General features: G+C 34.9%; 1 protein-coding gene across 2 annotated transcripts in view; it reads left to right on the top strand.

The window, feature by feature from the left end:
• The window catches only part of LOC134846189 (uncharacterized), a gene marked incomplete at its 3' end in the record, with an annotated part of 116,090 nt that overhangs the window by 82,267 nt on the left and 15,799 nt on the right, over positions 1 to 18,024 (top strand). For both annotated transcript variants that reach the window (XM_063863440.1, XM_063863438.1), the window contains 1 exon segment: positions 6,009 to 6,163. In XM_063863440.1, the coding sequence (XP_063719510.1) occupies positions 6,009 to 6,163 (155 nt within the window).

Genomic DNA, 18,024 nt, shown 5'->3' with positions numbered 1-18,024 from the left:
AATCCACTTACAGGTTGCGGAATCCACTTAAATTTGCGGATTCCGCTTACATTTTGCGGAATACACTGACAGTTGCGGAATCCAAAACAACTAGCTATATTCGCTTGTTGAAGAATCCACGACACAACAAATGCGCCGACAAAATTTACGTTACACTCATTTGTACGCGGAATCCACGGAAGTTTTGTAAGTGGAATCCACTTACATTTTGGAACATGTTTAAAGATTAGTGATTACTTTTTGGAATCCAGGAACATACAGACACAAACTCGTTTTAAATTTCAAGTTTTATTCGTATTTTTTTTCGAAAAAGTCAGCATTGACCTTGGTTGCTCTAATCAACTCATAGACTTCAGAAAACAAAGCATGAAGAAGAAACTGATTTTTTTGTTTTTCATATTTTGAGAATATGATAATTATAAAGAAAAGGAGGGTCTATTTATCATGATTGAGCTAGCTTAGTCTCTTTCCCTAATTGGAATTGTGCAGAAAAGGACCCAAATCAACTGCTCTTTGTTATATTTGACCTAAAGTTGGTCTGAAAAGCGAAACCAATCAGACAATTGTTTCTGGAAATACATGAAATTTTTTGGCGTTTTCCAACGCAGCTTGAACCACGCTTGAAAGTCTTTTAAGATCATGTATCTCTCAAGTTGGCGTTTGTTTGGCGTACCAGGTTTTGCGTGGGAAAATACACCACAATCTAAGTTTCTTCCATATCTATGATGTTCAGGTGAGTACAGCCACTTATCAACGAACCAGGGAAACCGTGCCGTAGTTTACTTGGTAAAATTTGATTATAATGGTCTAGGTTTTATGGGCTAAATTGTTGTCTAGGTTTTCTATAATCGCGGTGAATTTAGATAACGTAATGGATTTTCACCTGTCATGCTGACCCGTTTTGATGCAGTTTTTAACTTGAAAAGTCAATTCAAATGGACTTTTTATATGTGAGTTTCAGAAAAAACCAAAGGAAAGGGCTGAAGGGGGGGGGGGCGGAAATCGAAAAGAGCTTTAATTGCTTTCAAACAAATGTGAAGCATCAAAATTGCGGGAAAAATTGACCACATGAAGCTTATCAAAAACCGCAATCTTATGATTTTTGCTTTGATAAAAAAATTCTACAATTTTGAGATAAAATGTCAATTAACATTTGAATTAACAACTTGACTAATTTTCTCACATTATTGTTCACGAACAAACTGTTCTATATTTTCCTAATGCACCTGTTGCATCAAACTTATGCCATTTGGGAAATCTTTCATTTTTATGCCATTTGGGAATTAAGCCATTAAGCCATTTTTCGACGTTTCAACTAGCCATTATTGACAAACATTTTTCAAATCATCTAAAGGTTTCTGTTGTCTTGAGCTCGTACTCAACTTTGTTCCTGTTTTCGAAAGCATTTGTTTTTTCGAAAATTTATGGGGGTTCGTATTTTTGCCAATTTGACCAATTTAGTTTGACGCATAATAATTTTCGTGATGTTTAAGCGTAAGCGGCTAATTGAAAAATTCCAAAATTTTACATAGCGCGAAGGGGAAAGAATTGAGTCTGAAAAAACCAAAAAAAGAGAAGTCGGAGAACATTCAACGCTTCGCCCTGATACAAGCAGCTTCGCAGTTTCTGATACAAGAAAAAATATGCTCGGGTGTTTTATTGTTCAGGCAAATTTCGAAAAGAATTTGTTTCTCTCGTAATTCAATCTCTTGATCTACGAAGGCCCCTGCTTGATACAAAATCCTCTCTATGAACCTTGAACCTCACACGACACCATCAAAGTATTCTCTTTTTGTTCCGACTTTCGATACAAAAGTAACGGAATATTTGTGCTCGGGGGGTGGGTTTTTTTTTCAGACAAATTTTGCCTTTTTAACTAGCCATTTTTGACAGAATTTTTTACATCATTCGAAAGGTATTGTTGTGATAAGCTCAAATTTGAAAAGATATTTCACCTGTGACCATTTTTTGTGAAGTTATGGGAGCTTAAAGATTGCCATTTTGGCCAATTTGGGACAATTAACGCGCGATGTATTTGGCGCTATTAACGCGTAAGCGAGATATAATCCGTCTTAGAAATTGTTCCAAATTGGTTGAAAGAAGCTTATTTGCCATAATTGATTGGTTACATTGAGTGAAATCTATTCTTTTATACTTTATATGGCGTGTGGGGGGATGATTTCATAAAAAAGTTTCAAATTTTAGAATTTTTTTTTCATTTTCTACTACATTTAATTTTTTTTGTTATTAGTGCTCCATAAACCTTGAAACGAGCCGTACTGCTATACTTTGATGCTGAAAGTGTAAGGCGAATTTTTACGCAATGCGAATTTTCTCCTTTTACGCAATGCGAAACAAAATCCCTTCTAAAAGGAACTGAGACAAGCTATTTGGTGATTACGTAGTAGAAAAGGGGCAGTAACACAGTGCAGAATCACAAGAGTGCCAAAAAAATAGTTCAATAGTGCCGAAAATGAAAACTTTGTTTAACAGTGCTGAAAATATGACCAAATTTCAACATAAAAAGTGCGGCAATCAAAAATTAAACAGAGAACGTTTACAATCTTAAGTGACACTCAAAGATTTTGAGCAAAAAAATTTGCTATTTAGAAGTTTTGGCGCCAAAATAATTGTTAAACTTGCAGTTGTAGACATCATTTTGGCGCTGAAATTAGTGTGATTTTCTATCACTAATTTCCCGCACTTTAGAAAATGCGTTTAAATTATTCTGAGACTTTCCCGCCTTTTTCGGCTCTGTTGTACTTCGGCACTGTTGAACGCCCCAGTAGAAAGTAGACAACCGCGCATTCATACGTAGACAATTACTATATTAACCAATCAGAATGGAGGAATGGAGCCAAGAAAGCAAAAGAACGTAATGAAAATACAATAAAGTTTTGTTTCGTAAGCTTGCTTTTTATCTCAGTTTTGAATGGTTAAAGTAGTATTTGTCTACTTGCTGACGAGTATGAGTACACTGTTGTCTAGTTACTGACCACCATCTCTAATTGGTCTTTATAATTCCATAGGCGACTCAATTTTTAAACTTGAAATCTGGCATTTTCAGACTAAATTTCATATAACTTGTCATGGTAACTTCCCAAATGGCATAATTCCCAAATGGCATGAAAATTAAACTTTTCCCAATTGGCATACATTTCAAGTTTTTTTTGTAATTCAAACGTTTTCTATGGATTTCTAATTCTAACATTTCGTCAGGATTGAAAACATGTGAACAAGATTTGGAATTAATTGCGGCTCTTTTCTAGACCACCTTTTGTTTTTTTCTGAAATTCATTAAAGGAAAAATCCATTTTAAATTACTTTTCATGTTGAAATTTGCATTAAAACGTGTCAGCGTGAAAAGGTGAATAAAATTTCACAACATTTATAACATACAAATTGTCGTGTGAACAATTTTTGACAAGCTTTGTTTTGCTATTTTCTATTTTATAGTTTACGGGGGGTTGGGGTGGGAAACTGGAAAAGAGCCTTAATTGCTTTCAAACAAATGTTAAGCAGCAAATGTGCGGGAAAAATTGACCACATGAAGCTTATCAAAAACCGCCCGCAATCTTATGGTTTTCGCTTTGATAAAAAAGTTTAAAATTTTAGGATAAAATGTCAATTAACATTTGAATTGCAACTTGACTAATTTTCTCACATTATTGTTTACGAACAAATTGTTCTAGATTTTCCTAATGCACCTGTTGCATCAAACTTATGCCATTTGGGAAATTTTTCATTTTTGTGCCATTTGGGAATTATGCCATTTGAGACGTAATCGTTTGTCGTTATTTAGCTTACTATAACTATTTGAGACCAATTGAAAAGCAGTCGGAATTTTCAAGGTTTTGCCCAAACACGAGGAGTCTTTCAATCGTATATAATCCATTCTTTTCGAAAAAAAATATATCATAACCATTAAAGTCGAAAATAATTCATTTAATTACGAATTGATTATTATCCCTGAAATTGTAATAGGGAAAAGGAACGATGTAAGAGCTATTGTGCTCCTTTACGGAGACCCACTGATGTGTTCCTCTTTAAGAACTATATGCATATTTGTAGTGTTTGCTGGACTTTTTATTGTATGGAAATGAGCAACAATAATGATGCACTTCTACCCGGGTTGACCTCCATAGACCAAAAATGCTAATCATGCAATTCCATAAGCTAAGTCTATGAAAAAATACTAATCATACAAATTTCATACATTTTGCTAAAATGGTGACGTCGAATTTTCAAAAAACTTTTCTCTGGTTTTGGCATAAAATTCGGTGTATCGTACTACATAAAAAAAAACCTTTTGTCAAAAAATGCTAATCATACAATTTCCATATATGGAAAATGTATGACTAGCATTTTTTTTGACAAAGTATTTTCGAAATTGCCCCCAAATTTTTTTTGTGTTTTTCAACCGCAAATTGATTTTCGTACTCAAACAAACATTTTTTGAAAAAAATATTTGCATGCAAAATTTAATTTTTTGTGTGTATAACGTAGTCCTGGATATACTAATATTGGATTTTTTTTCCTTTTCTCTTCATAACTTTTTTTCAAAAACGCTTAAATTCTTCTTGTTTTGTATGACATGTTTTTCTATGCCTTATCAATTTCTGGTAATTTAAAAAGTCAAATTTTAGAAATCGTCATCTTTGAAAACTTTTGACAAAACTTAAAAGTTCGTTACTTTCTTTATATTATTTGTGTGACACAGAATGATAATAATTCAGGCTATTTCCAATGCATTTTTAATACGAGACGGCCAAGCCTTTGGTTACTACGTTTGAGTAACCAAGGTTTATGTCATTTGTGTTCGGTTACGAACACAACCAAAAAATTTTGAGAAATCACAATGTATAAAATCAAAATTTTTGGTTTATGGAAAAATGCTAGTCATACAATTTCCATATAAGAAAAAATACTAATCATAGACCTTTCATGCAATTTTCTGTACTTATGAAAATGCGTGAAAAGTGTATGATTAGCATGTTTCCATATATGAAAATTGTATGACTAACATTTTTGGTCAACCCGGGTAATGAGAGGTTGAGTCATAACCAGTCCTAACAGGTGTTGGAAAAAAAAACAAACAACTAAAACCCATTTACGAAAAGTAATATAGTATCCTAGCTAATTTTTATGACAAAATTCCGATTTTTAAGCTCATCAAATGAAATTTTCAAGTGAAAATGTTGCTTGGCTTAAGATCATGTTTGTATTGCAAAGGCCTTAAATGATGGTTTCCTACTATTGAAAAAAAACGTTCCGTTTTTATAGGCCAACTTTTTTTCTGTTCTAGACGTTTTGAAGTGTCCCTTCATGATTACTTCTTTACACCGTGCTTGAGTAAAAAATCTGGACAAAATTGAATTGAGCCTCAAAAAATAGTCATCCCCTTTGATGGTCTTGTGATCATCTTTTTTTTTTGTTTTTCGGCTTTAGTTATATTTAGACAGAAGTAATTCGTATTTTGTTTTCTATACGCATTACTGCTCGTCGCCTTCTTAAAGTTCCTTGGTCAGGAAGGCATCTCTGACTAGATTTTTTGGAGCAGGGGAGCGGATTTTCACGACAGTTTTAACAATGTGGTCAATAATTTTTTAGGTCGACCAAACTGATTTTCGCACTTCTCCCAAAACACTAAAACGACATAACTTTCTACACCGCAGAACTATAAAAACCCAAACATGACATTTTAGAGCGTTTTTCGGAAAATTTTGACCAAAATATTGCCTATTTCGGCGTGTGCGCCCCCTCAATTTTTGAATAAGCTGACGTTTAAAAAATTTAACTGTCTGTCAACTAAATGTAGATGTTTGTGTAGGTGGTTAGTGGTTCGAACCTCTCCCCTCACCCTAATTCTAGCATTATCCTTGGTGAGAAATCAACAAAACATTGAGAGACGATGTTCTAGATTCGAATTAAAAGGATGATATGGTGTGTTCTTAACTTATGTTTGGCCTACCCTGGACTCAAAAGTTAAGTTGATGATTGCTTCGCAGGTTTCCCTGGACGCCATTTTGGACGACAACACATCCAGCAGTGCGGCCATTCCTCAACTGAGAAACTCAATCGCCAACATACACGCTCTGCTCCAGTCCATCTTCACCACCGTCCAATCCAATCACTCCACTGCCGACACCCCCGCCACTAACAAGTGAGTGAATGGCTTTTTCCTTATTCCACACATACCCACAACCTCGATTTGATCACTTCTGGGGAAAAAAGTTGGCCTCATTTCTTTTTTTTTTGGCTCCCACTTCCACATCAAAAATCATATTCTGTTCGATAAAAACATTTATTAGGAAAATATGTGGGATTTGTTTTTTTTGGAAAATTTGTTCTTTTCTCAAAAAATTTAGTTTTTCTCGAAAAATTCTCTACAGATATTTGAAAAAGCGGTACCAACGGAAAAGCCGCTCACTCCCCCGTTTGCTTGCATATTCTCCTACCCGCTTCTACATATTTCTTTTTTTCTACAGCCTTCAAAAAACTCTGTGGGGGTAATAATTGACCAACATGTTTGTAGTTTTTCCACTTTTTCGAAAACAATCCTTCCAAAATTGAGATTTTGGGTTCATTTGATAGAATGGATGCTGGAAAACTCCCCTGCATGATCGGCTACGCCCAAAACTTTTTACACAAAAAGTTTCGGCACTCGGAAATGTCAAATTTTCAATATTCTGACTTTTATTTGAAACTTTTTGAGTTTTCTCAAAAACTGGCATCTCAAATCTGATTACGAGAGTAGTACAGATATACGACACTGGGATCGGGGGGGGGGGGGTTTGATCCCTACAGGGATCAATGGGAATAGATTATACCTAATGATCCCTATGTAAAAATTTATACCTAATGATCCCAATGTAAATATTTATACCTAATGATCCCTATGGAAAGTATTTATACCTAATGATCCCTATGTAAAATATTTATACCTAATGATCCCTATGTAAAATATTTATACCTAATGATCCCAATGTATAATTTTTATACTTAGTGAGTATTCCCACTGAACGTTGTGGAAACGGGAATGGAATTAAGTTTTGGTCGGTGCATGTTTTCCCTTCTAAAGTTTGGGGGTATTGGCTTGTTTCCATGTAAAAGGACCTTATATACCTATTATATGTAATAGGAAAGCACCAGATTTTGGCAGCGTAGCTTAACTGTTGGCTGCGGTGAACGATTTCCTTCAAAAATGCATGTTTTATTGCTGAATCTCGAAGAAAGGAAAATTCGTCAATTGCGGCGGCCGCCACCTCTATTTAGGCAAAAGCTAATGATCAATTTGACCGAAATAAGAATGAAAAGTTTCTTTAAGCCCAATGAAAGTAAAAAACAAGGAAAAATTATAGAACACTGAAAACTCTAAAATAATGAAATTGGCTTGAAAATTTCGACATTTCCATTTTCCGTGTCTACAGGAGACTGAAAAAAAAACGTCTGAAATCTATGACAAAAGCTTGGATTTTATAGAAAGGTTGAAAGAGCTAATAAGTTGAAGCGGGTTAAGATCTTGAAAAACGAGAACACTGATAAAAGCCAAAATTGCCCAGAAATATTGTCAAAACTTGTACCTAACTTGTTACTATAAAATTGAAGTGGAACAAAATTTCTTGGGGTCCGAGTAGAGGAAAACGCATGGCGCTCGACTCTCAGCCGAAAGGCGGCGTTTCGAAACCCGTCCGGAAATTGTACTGAAAGGAGGCAACAGTTGCTGGAATGGTGATATCCCCCCATAGATCGATTTTGTATTTTTTATAGTAATCTAACTTCTCGAATTACTGCTATTCAGTTAAAAACTGGGTAAAAATGTCAATTACTAAAAAATGTAGTGTTTAAAATGAAATTGAAAAGTGTACAAAACAGACATTTTAAATAGTTAGTTAATGGGTAAGCATGTGAGTTAGGAAACGTTTCAAAACATGATCATTTATGTAAGCAAAATCAGAAGCATCACCATTAAAGTTTTTATCATAAATCAAATGTGCAATATAAATGCAAAAAGAACCGCACATGGTAGAGTTTGAGTCTTGCATGGGAAAGTTTGTCATCAATTCAGTCACCTGATGAAAATTCTCGTTCAATCGTTTATACAGAGACTTATACAGAGACTCCAAGAAACTTATATTTCAGATGTTTACAGTTCTGAATGAGATCCTGCAACTGGATTTCATCCATTTTTAGACGGTCGAAATTGGAAGGACGTTCTTTGTAACTTTGCGGTCGGAGGTAATAAATACATTGGATGAGCGTATACCCCAAACAAAAATTTCAAGGTTTGCTGTCAACGCGTTTGAGAATTGAAGATCGAGTGAAACTGAGCAGTTAGTAAGTTCTGGATGCAAGAAGTCATGAGCTGCCTGCTGTGTGCTAGTGAGATCAAAACACATAATAAAATGCTGTTGCTAGTTATCCAGAGTGATTCCCAGCCCACAGTGCAACAAACCTAGCGCTGATAGTGTGTTGAAGAAGAGACGTTTATGATCTTGTGTACTGATTGGTGTACTTGCTATTGGTAAACCGTTCCGTCTCAAGGTAACTTGCTCCAATCCAAACTTTTGATAATGAAAAGTATTCGTTCGGTTTGTTCCTAGAAATGCATTATTTGTGTTCAATGCTATTATAATTTGTCTCACCGTTTCACGAGCAAAAATGTCTTCCTGTTGCCAGCTGCGCTGACCAGCTGTTGCAAGAAAAGTTTTTGTAATTTCTTCTTGATATGGGTAGTTCGCAGGAGTTTTGAGCAAAGTTGATTCAATGGCAGAGAGCACATGGTCGGTCACAGTCATTTTTCTAACATATTCGAGTATTTGCAGCTTGTAATGCTTGGCAGCATCTTCAAAAATAATGAGAAAGTCTTCATGAGAACTTTTGTAGGAAAGTCTGAGGGTAACACCGCTCAACAAATGCTTGTCACATGTGAAAAAATCAACTCCAGCGTGTCCATAGAACCAAATTTCTCTCGATTCATGGACCAGTTCTCGTTGAGATGTGAAATCAGCTGCATCTATTGCAGCGGGATTGTTTTCAAAACGATATCCCTGACACTTTAGCCATGAATCCTTGGCTCCTTTGCTGTTAGAAAATTATGTTCCAAAAAAGCTTTTATGCGCAAAATTACTATTGGCATTTGAGATTTTGAGTCCATTAGCAGAGAGGGTACAGTCAGAGAAAAAAGAATACAGGGAGTTGTTTACGAGGATTGGTGAATCAGACACAGTAGGATCAGTGTTGTCGTATCGCAGATCAGCTCCATTTGATTGCGTTACTTTGCATCGTATTTCCAAATAAATTTTTTGCAGGTCAACAAAATTATTACGGTCACCGGTGATTTCAAACTCAAGCATTGGTCCATTGGGTGAATAGACAGGTCCAATTTTTTGATCAAAAGCGTTTTCAAAAGTAATCAAATGAGGTTGTTTTTCAAACAAATCCAGAGAGCTATGGGTAGCTTCATTGGATAACAAATTAGCGATCATTTTTTATGTTTGAGAAAAAATCTGCTCGACTTCTCACTGGTCTGGTTTTTCTTCGAATGGTTGTTTTTCTTTTTCGAGCCCCTACTGACTTTCTTCTTCGTAATCCATTCATTGGTGTCTTTCGACGACGACGTCTACCACCACCGAGTTGTTTTCTTGCAGTTTTTCAATGCTTGTTTAGGAGACTTCTTTTTCATAGCGACATCAATTAGTTCTGGCGCTGCACTCATCAAAAGTTCTCTGCCCAGTTTTTTCGCAGCCGGTAGAATAACCCGTCGTGCAGTCGGTATAGCAGCACGACCAATACCAGCAGCCAAAGCGCCAAATCCACTGCCGCGTTGTCGGTAGTGTCCAGAGAAATGAGGAAGTGAAGCTTGTTTTGCATAATATTGTTCCATTGGTTTTCAATCAAAGCGCTTGAATTTTAGAGTCAACACAACTTTACCAGTTCCTGCAAAGGGCACTAGTCTTCCAGTTTCTGTGCGCAACTGTACCGATATTGATTGTACAGATGAAGTGAATAATTTTTTGTAGTCTAAATTAGTGAAGTTTTTTCGATGATTAGGTTCAATGCTGCAGGCACTACCGTTTTTGATGCGTCTATTTGAATCAATGACGCGTAACAATGGGGCCTTTGCATCACCAACAGTTTGGTATTGAATAATGTCAATATAGACAAAAATTAGACTTGTCCCACTTGATAAGTCATATGGGAAATGAGATTCGTACAGTTCGTTTCCCTCATAAGATGCATCGAAGGAGGGTATCATTTTGTAACCAATGTAATATTCACCGTTCTCATCAAGCTTTGCATTGTAGCCTAACAGACTGGGTATTTGAGGACTTGGGAATGAGATTCCTTCATTTGCGTTCATCCAAATGCTCATGCTATTCGTGATTTCTTGAGGACTCGCATCAAAATGAATTTTGTCTTTGAGTTTTCTTTTTATCTCACTAATCAATTGTTCTATAAAAGTGTACTCTCCTGATTTGATAAAAACTTTTTCGCCATAGTAGGCTCTGGAAATTGTATTCCGATTGCCAGCGTTGGATTTACTGGCTACTACTTCGGATGCTCTGAAGTACGTAAATTCCTCATTAGTAACATTGTTTAATTTTGTGGGGAAAATTATTTCTGAGAGAGCAACTCTCCAATCTCCGTCTAAAGCTATTTCTTCTTTACAAAAATTTCTAAAACTGGCCAAAGTGTTGTCTGGGAAATAATCCATTGATGCTGTTGAAATCAAATGTACAGTAAACTCATCACTGCCCCTTTTTCGTTATAATCAGCTTTGTTTCCAATTAAACTAAGTTCTTTTTCATAAAATTTTCCGCTGATTTCTTCCTTTTCCGCATCAATGAGACTGTATGTTGGAGGGTTTACAGTAGGAATGGCAACTATTTCAAAAACTTCGTCTGTAAAAATCTGCTTGTAACCTTTTCTAAAAGGCAAGTCAGTCTTCGCTATTCGCACATAGACACCAACATAAAATTTTGGTTTCTGTACCAACTTCGACGAACTGTTTGCAATTAATGAAACTAAAGCAGGTACATGTTTTCTTGTGACCTTGTTTGGAGCCAATTTTGTTACTCTGTTAACGCGTGAGTTAATCGTTTGAACAAAACTTTGTAATTTTTCAATATAACTGTAAGTCCATTCAAACTCCAAGTATTTGTAGATAATACTTTTCAGCGATCGAATGTTTCTTTCGGCAAACGCTGATTTTTTTTCACTGTGAGTATTGTATTTGATGATTTCTCGTTTAGTACATAACTTTTCGAACTCTCCTTTAAACTCGGTGCCTTTGTCAACCCAAACTTTTTTTGGTTGTTTTGTTTTGATCATTTTTTTGAAACCTTCGGTTGTTTCCTTAGCATATTTGGTCTTCAGGGGTTCCACGCGTAAATAGCGAGAGAGACAATTGACAGCAACTAACAAATATCGTACCCCTCGGTTATTTTTAGCCAATTTATCAACATAAGCCAAGTCAAGAGACCCAATTTCGTTGATATCGTTAACAATCACTTTTAGCCGAGGATATGTTTTACGAAACAATCCATACTTTGTATGTGATGATTGAGATCTCAGAAATTTTTTAACTTTTTTTGGTGAGAGTTGACTAGCATTTGTTAAGTTTTTAACGCTACCAAATGCAGCTGGACCTTTCGTGTAGAGTAATTTGAGTTTTTTTTCTTCACTGATAGTAGGATTTCTATTCTTTTGTTGACGTCGTCGCAAACGATTCTTTACTGCTTTCATAAATTTTATCATCGTCGTCATCGTCGTCGTTGGTGGTGGGGAAAAATTCTTTTTTCTGGGTTTTTCTTATGTCGGATTGCTTGGTTTTGGATTTGAGAGTTGTCGATCGAGTCTTCGAAGAAGAGGGTTTTGATCTCTTCGAGTCCTCAGTTGTCGGGTTGTCGGAGACGAAGGTGGAAGAAGTTGAGGGCTTAGCTGATTCGCTCTTAAGCGAGCGAAGAATCTGTTTGGCATAAGTGTTGGACACTAAGCTAGGATGAAGATTCAGTTCTTTCAAAATTTGTGGATAAAAAACACCCTCAAGTTTTTTGTTTTGCTGTGTATCGTACAAAAAGGATTCAATTTTAACGAGTGTTGGTTTTCCTTGAATTAGAACATATCCGTCAACGTCTAAAGTCAAGGATTCAACTTTAAACAACTGCTTGAGGACTATGTTTGCCCTTTCCAATTTATTAGCTTCCAATAGCTCTTGAATGGATTCCATAACCTTTCGAAACACTTCAGCGGTTTTTCCATTACTTTTTTCATCGTTTTTTTTCCTGTTCTCTTTGAGCTTGTCTGCTGCAGTGAATTGTATGATTCAAAATTTTTTCTGCTTCATCATCACCATCACTAGTGAAATTAGTAAATACAGATAAATTTTTTTTCTTGAAGATTTGGTACTACATTAAGGGGTTAAAGGAATAGGAGATGTTGGGTTTAATGGTGCTGAAGAGTCATGGCTGATATTTCGTTCTCGAAATCGTTGTATGTAATTGAGTTGAGATGATTTGTCGTTAATTAATGGATTATGAAGGATTTGAGATTGTGGTGCAGTTTTTTCATCTGGAGCATATGTTTTTCGAGGAATGAGGATGAATTCTTCAGCATACATGCCTGAGGTTCTAGTTTTTCAGGTAAATGTAACACGATTCTCCAGTTGATTTAACCAGTGAAATATTGTTTGCCAAAACTACTTTTCGTTTTTCTCGGATACTAAACTTAGGGTCAACAATTTTTCCAAATGATATTTTCTTACTCTCGATGAAATTTTTGTTAGCTGGAACATGTCCCAGAAAAACATTCACAAAACAAACGCAAAGAAATCTAATAAAATTTGAATCAGCTCCTGTCAAAATTGATCTACAATGGTGACTATTGAGCTTTTGCTTCAATATACATAATTCTTTCTCTATCATTTTCAAGAGATGTGATAACTATTTTTGAGGATGGTAAATAGAAAATGGTTGGTGATGGTGGAACTATGTTTGACGAATAACGAAGACATTCTGAATTTTTGGGATCCAAGTCTATCCAACTGATACGCATGACGGAGGAATTTTGCATTATTCAACTGTCTGCCTAAATAATCAATTTGTTGAATGTCTCGAGGTGATTTGAACAAAACTAAGTGAGTTGTATTCAAATCTATTATACGTGATTGCTTACTTTGCTGAAATAAATTGTGCTTGACATAAAAAACATGAACATTTTTATGTCGGCCTGCTGTAGCTAATTTAACAAAATCTTTTTCATTAAAAATTTCTTCACAGGTATCATCAAAGACAATCATACAATCCCGTAAGTTATTAACAATTTCAAAGCTGGATAATTTTATAAATTCAATATCAAATTTGTTGTGAGAAACAAAGGAACGGTATTTGGGTTGATCGTGAAGATAAAAATAAAATATCTTGTTATACGATGGTTAGAATGTACCTTTGAGAAGCATTTGAAAAATTAAATCAGTTTTGCCAGATCCCGAGGGACCTGAAACGGACATAAACAGACGATCTTTTGTTGAAATGATCTTATTCATTATTATAACTTGGGATTGGGTAACATGTAACCAACTGTACTGGATAATATTGAAAGCCAAATGGCAGTCTCGTCACAACTAAGATTGTAAAAAGACAACTTTGAAATAGATAAAGAGAGCAAAATGAAAATGGAACAGACTTGTGTGAAAAAGACAACTTCTGCAGACGGAAGAGAAACAGAATTACAAAATTTCCAAGATCTGTTTTCGTGAGATAAAGACTGTTTGGCACCACCAAAGTCTACAAAGTCGCAATCATTGTTCTCGACAGTGGTGGTTTCTTCAATTTCGAATGTTACTGGAAGACTTTTTTTGCTTAATTGTATCAAGGTTGATAGTTACAACTGCATACCAATCGCCTTTTTTTCTCTCTGTTCTATTGCCGTTTGGTTTGTATTTTATTATATATCTTGCTATATTTTTGTCTGTCAGAAGTATCCGAACAATTTTTTTCTACGTTTCCGGTACTGATTTCGTCTAATAACTCTTTTGGTAAATTCTCACCTGTTAAACTCACATTTTGTGTGTTTTCTTTTGGCAAAAATATTTTTTTGAAATTTTGAATTTTCAAACACGACATGTTAGCAACTAGTAATCACACAAGATCAAAAGAAAATGAAAACAATCAATAAATATATTTATTATGATTCACAAAACTTGGCATATATATATGATTCGTCATTTTGGTTCAACAGGCAAATCAACTCCTCGTTCAATGAAGAAAAACTCATATTTTGTGAATTTGTCATGGTTACAATTAGATTTGAACTTTACAACAATGAGCAGCAACTCTGATAGTGGCTTGAACTAAATGTATTTCCTCAGCGTTATCAGTTTTGACTAATTCTTTCAGTTCAGCTGGAAGCTGATGGTCATGCAAATGGATTTGTCTTCTCTCTCCCAGCTGAGGTTGGAGCCCTTCCAGGTTTAGATTGAACAACGGAATTGACTGGCGAAGTTCCTGGAGTCTGGACATTTTACAGGTGAAAGTAGTCAAGAACTGTAAAAAATTTCCGTAAACTATCGATTTCGATATCGTTCAGTGTAATTTGTTCGAGTTTTTGCAGGAGAGGTTTTCCTCGACAATCTAATATGCCTGTCCGCGTAAGAGTAACTTTAATTCTTGGTGTTAAACTGTTTTCAGGACTCTGATTAGTCATTGAAGCGTAAACCACCAAATTTGGAGATAAGATTGTTTGCATCATTGGACAGTTCATTTTGTAACCAATCGATAAAAACTTTGCATTTTCTACGGGTACAATGCTTTAATAATTGATGCGAGGGAAGTAAATGAGAATGTCGTTTGCAAATATGTTTTTCTTGACCCAATAACTGTTCAATCTTTGGGCAGCCAATATCTTCCAAATTTTTCACGGGTAATTTCAAGTATTCAGCTAATAAAACAGATTTTTGTGTACCTTTAGCAAAAAAATGGGAATTTGGGTTCCTCAAACGAATGCTGTCAAAAATTTGATCCAAGTACGAGTAAGGGTATTCACCTTCGTCCCAACGAAGCCCGTGTAGAAATTTAGATACCCAATTCTACGCTTTTTTCTCTTCTTTTGATAAATTGTTGAATTGAACTGGTGGCAGAAAATGAATTGTATCAATTGTATTAGCAGAGCAAACGGAAAGTTCCTTTATGATCAAAGGTTTCTTGCCACATTTAAATCCTTCAATATCTAAAATAATGAGATGGTTGAAAAACAATTTTTTAGTTTTCTTTCTTTGGGTTAACTTTCACTCAACATTCCAACAAACGAAATAACTTTGGTTTGAATGTTTTAAGAAATAAGCAAAACGCAATACCTGTCACGTGACCCAGGTAACAGTTTTTTATTGGACAAGGCAAAACATATGTGTACCCAGGACCGATATGGTTTTTTTCTTGCAAATATCCTGCTGCGTCATGCAAAATAGCATGTATTCTAAGAAATTTGAAATGTTTCGAGTGTTTGTCGAGCGACGAATTGTCTGTTCCAATTGAACCACCATATGGTCTGTTTTTCAAAACAAAATCCATATTAATATCAGCATCCAAATGCAAACAAGTGGCTAAAAAATACTGAAATCTGACTGATTTGTCTGGATATTGTGATTTTAAGTCTATAAAAATTTCATGAATGAGTTTTAAATCGAAAGTTGAAATCATGTTTACTGAACTCAATATAATAAAAAAGGAATAATGAAAAGTATCAATTAAAACTTAACTTTCTCTTCAACAATAAATTTCACAAATAGCACATCAGTATCTACATCAAGTTTTCCATATCCACTTGTCAAAATATCCATTATTTTACAAAAAGCGGCAGAATGGGGTCCATTAATTAAACTTTCAAATCTTTTCAAAGTTTCTGTATTCATCTCATCTGTTTGAACATGTCTGCTTTCTGTATGTTTCTTTGAAACTGAAGTCGAAATTCTTACGGATTTGCTTGACGTCGACGATGCAGCAGGCGTAATGTATTATCAATTCGTTTCTGTCCCCCAACATCCGGAGATTTCTTGCAAACGTTTTGATTTGGTGAAGTTTGTTTGTTAGATGATGTTGCAGAAAGCAATAAATTGGGTAAACGTTTTTTGATTGCAGTGAAATCTAACAAATCGAGATTGGCTGCAACAGGTTGTGCTGAATAAGTGAGAGCTAGTTTAAGCTTGTCAAATAACTCACTGTTTCCTTTGACATCTTTAGCAGGAGAAATTAAGTATTTGAAGCAAGTGAAAATACAAGGAACACTGAAACATTTTTGGGAAGGAAAAAATTGGTTTAATTGTTCCTCTGAATCTACTTGAATCAATATATGGTAATCAATTTTTTTTTCATTCTCGACTGAAAAAGGGCAATATTCAGATTTGAAGTGGCTTCCAAAAGCATAATTTTTAAAAGTAGATAAATTAGGAATTTTTTCAGTGATAACAAATTTGAAATTTGGTTGAATTTTTTTGAAATAATCAGGTAACACAACTTCGAACATAGCTTCTGCCAATTTGTAAAGGAAAATTAATTCGAGTCGTGCTTGAAATCGTTTGTGTTTGAGGAAAGTTGAGATTTCCTGGCTCGTTTACAGTTAGACTGTGGTTTGTTTTTGTTTTCAACAGTATCAGAAATTTCACTTGTTTTGCGCTCGGATTGACTTTCCCAACTTTAGTAATTTTGAAAATTCTTCGCTGCTTAAGGAAAGTCTTTGTACACATTCAAATTCAGCGCCTTCAGTTGCTTTTTTGAAAACTTTCAGGAATTTATAAGTTCCAGTTTGGTCATATGTTTTCAATGTAGCACGCACTAATCTTTTACTGTTTTCCGAAATATCAAAATAGCCATCGCCAAAATCTTTATCTGCATTTGCTGTGGTGCTTGTTTTGGTTTTATTCATTGTAACGAGTAAATTTTCAAAGTAACTTGATTCAAAACTGAATAGAAAGAAATGAATTGTTTCGATTGATTGTATATGTCTGCAAAAAAATGCGTTGTATCTATTTTAATTTATATACACATGTACTTTATATCGCAGAGATATTGGATTGCAATTTAGTTCAAATGGATAAGTATTTTGTGCATGTACAACTGATAAGAATTTTAATGGATGTTAAAGGTCACAATGTTTAAACTTATTTTTGATACAAGCTATTTGTTTGAATGCAATTTAGATAAACATAGAATACCACGCAAGGTATTATAAATATTTTACACGCCCTCCCTTATTAAACTGATCAAAAACTACATGGGAGGTCTTGAAGTTTCTAATTTTAGAAGAACCAATCCCTATTTTAATCTCTTGAAGCGTTTTCACAATTCATTTCAGTTTCATTTCTCTCCGCGTTACGTTTGTCCTTTTCTTCCAACTTTTCTTCAAAAATGCCTTGTTATATTATTGCCGGATATTCCAATCACGAAAGAACCATTTTTTATGAAACCGTTCACGGTAATTTTGTAGCAATAATTAACGAAGAAAAAAGTTTCAATTCTGATGAGTGGACTTGTACTCATCACGTTATGATTCCCAAAATTTTTTTACATTTATTCAGTAAACTTTCCTTAAAAAATTCAAAGAAAGACGAAGAACTGAATATAAAGTATTTGAGTTACCTTACAAATTCTGGTAAATATACGGATCCTGACGAGCCTCTTGCTCTTCAGGTTGATATTTCAACTTTATCAAAACCAGTAAAAAATTTTTTGTATAAATACGATTGTGATGTTACTCCGATGTGTGAAAACGAGTTAGAATACTTTGAAGAAATTGAATTTTTTGATCGTTTATGGGGAATGGAACAGATTGAATCACCATCATTAGTTACCACGAAAGCTTCTAGATACCTTCTCCTACAATGTCACCATGGCTTGATGAACCAGATTCTTCAACTCCTACGCGCACCCCCGAAGTGACAGTGAGTAATCATATGGAAAATTTGACTCCTTCTCTATGCCTTGCACCAAAGAAAAAACGGAAGCTAACAACACTAGAGAAAGCGCAGGA

Source organism: Symsagittifera roscoffensis, chromosome 5, assembly GCF_963678635.1.
Source record: "Symsagittifera roscoffensis chromosome 5, txSymRosc1.1, whole genome shotgun sequence".
Taxonomy (NCBI): domain Eukaryota; kingdom Metazoa; phylum Xenacoelomorpha; order Acoela; family Convolutidae; genus Symsagittifera; species Symsagittifera roscoffensis.
The sequence above is the reverse complement of the archived record's forward strand: the minus strand, read 5'-3'. Positions and strand labels throughout refer to the sequence as shown.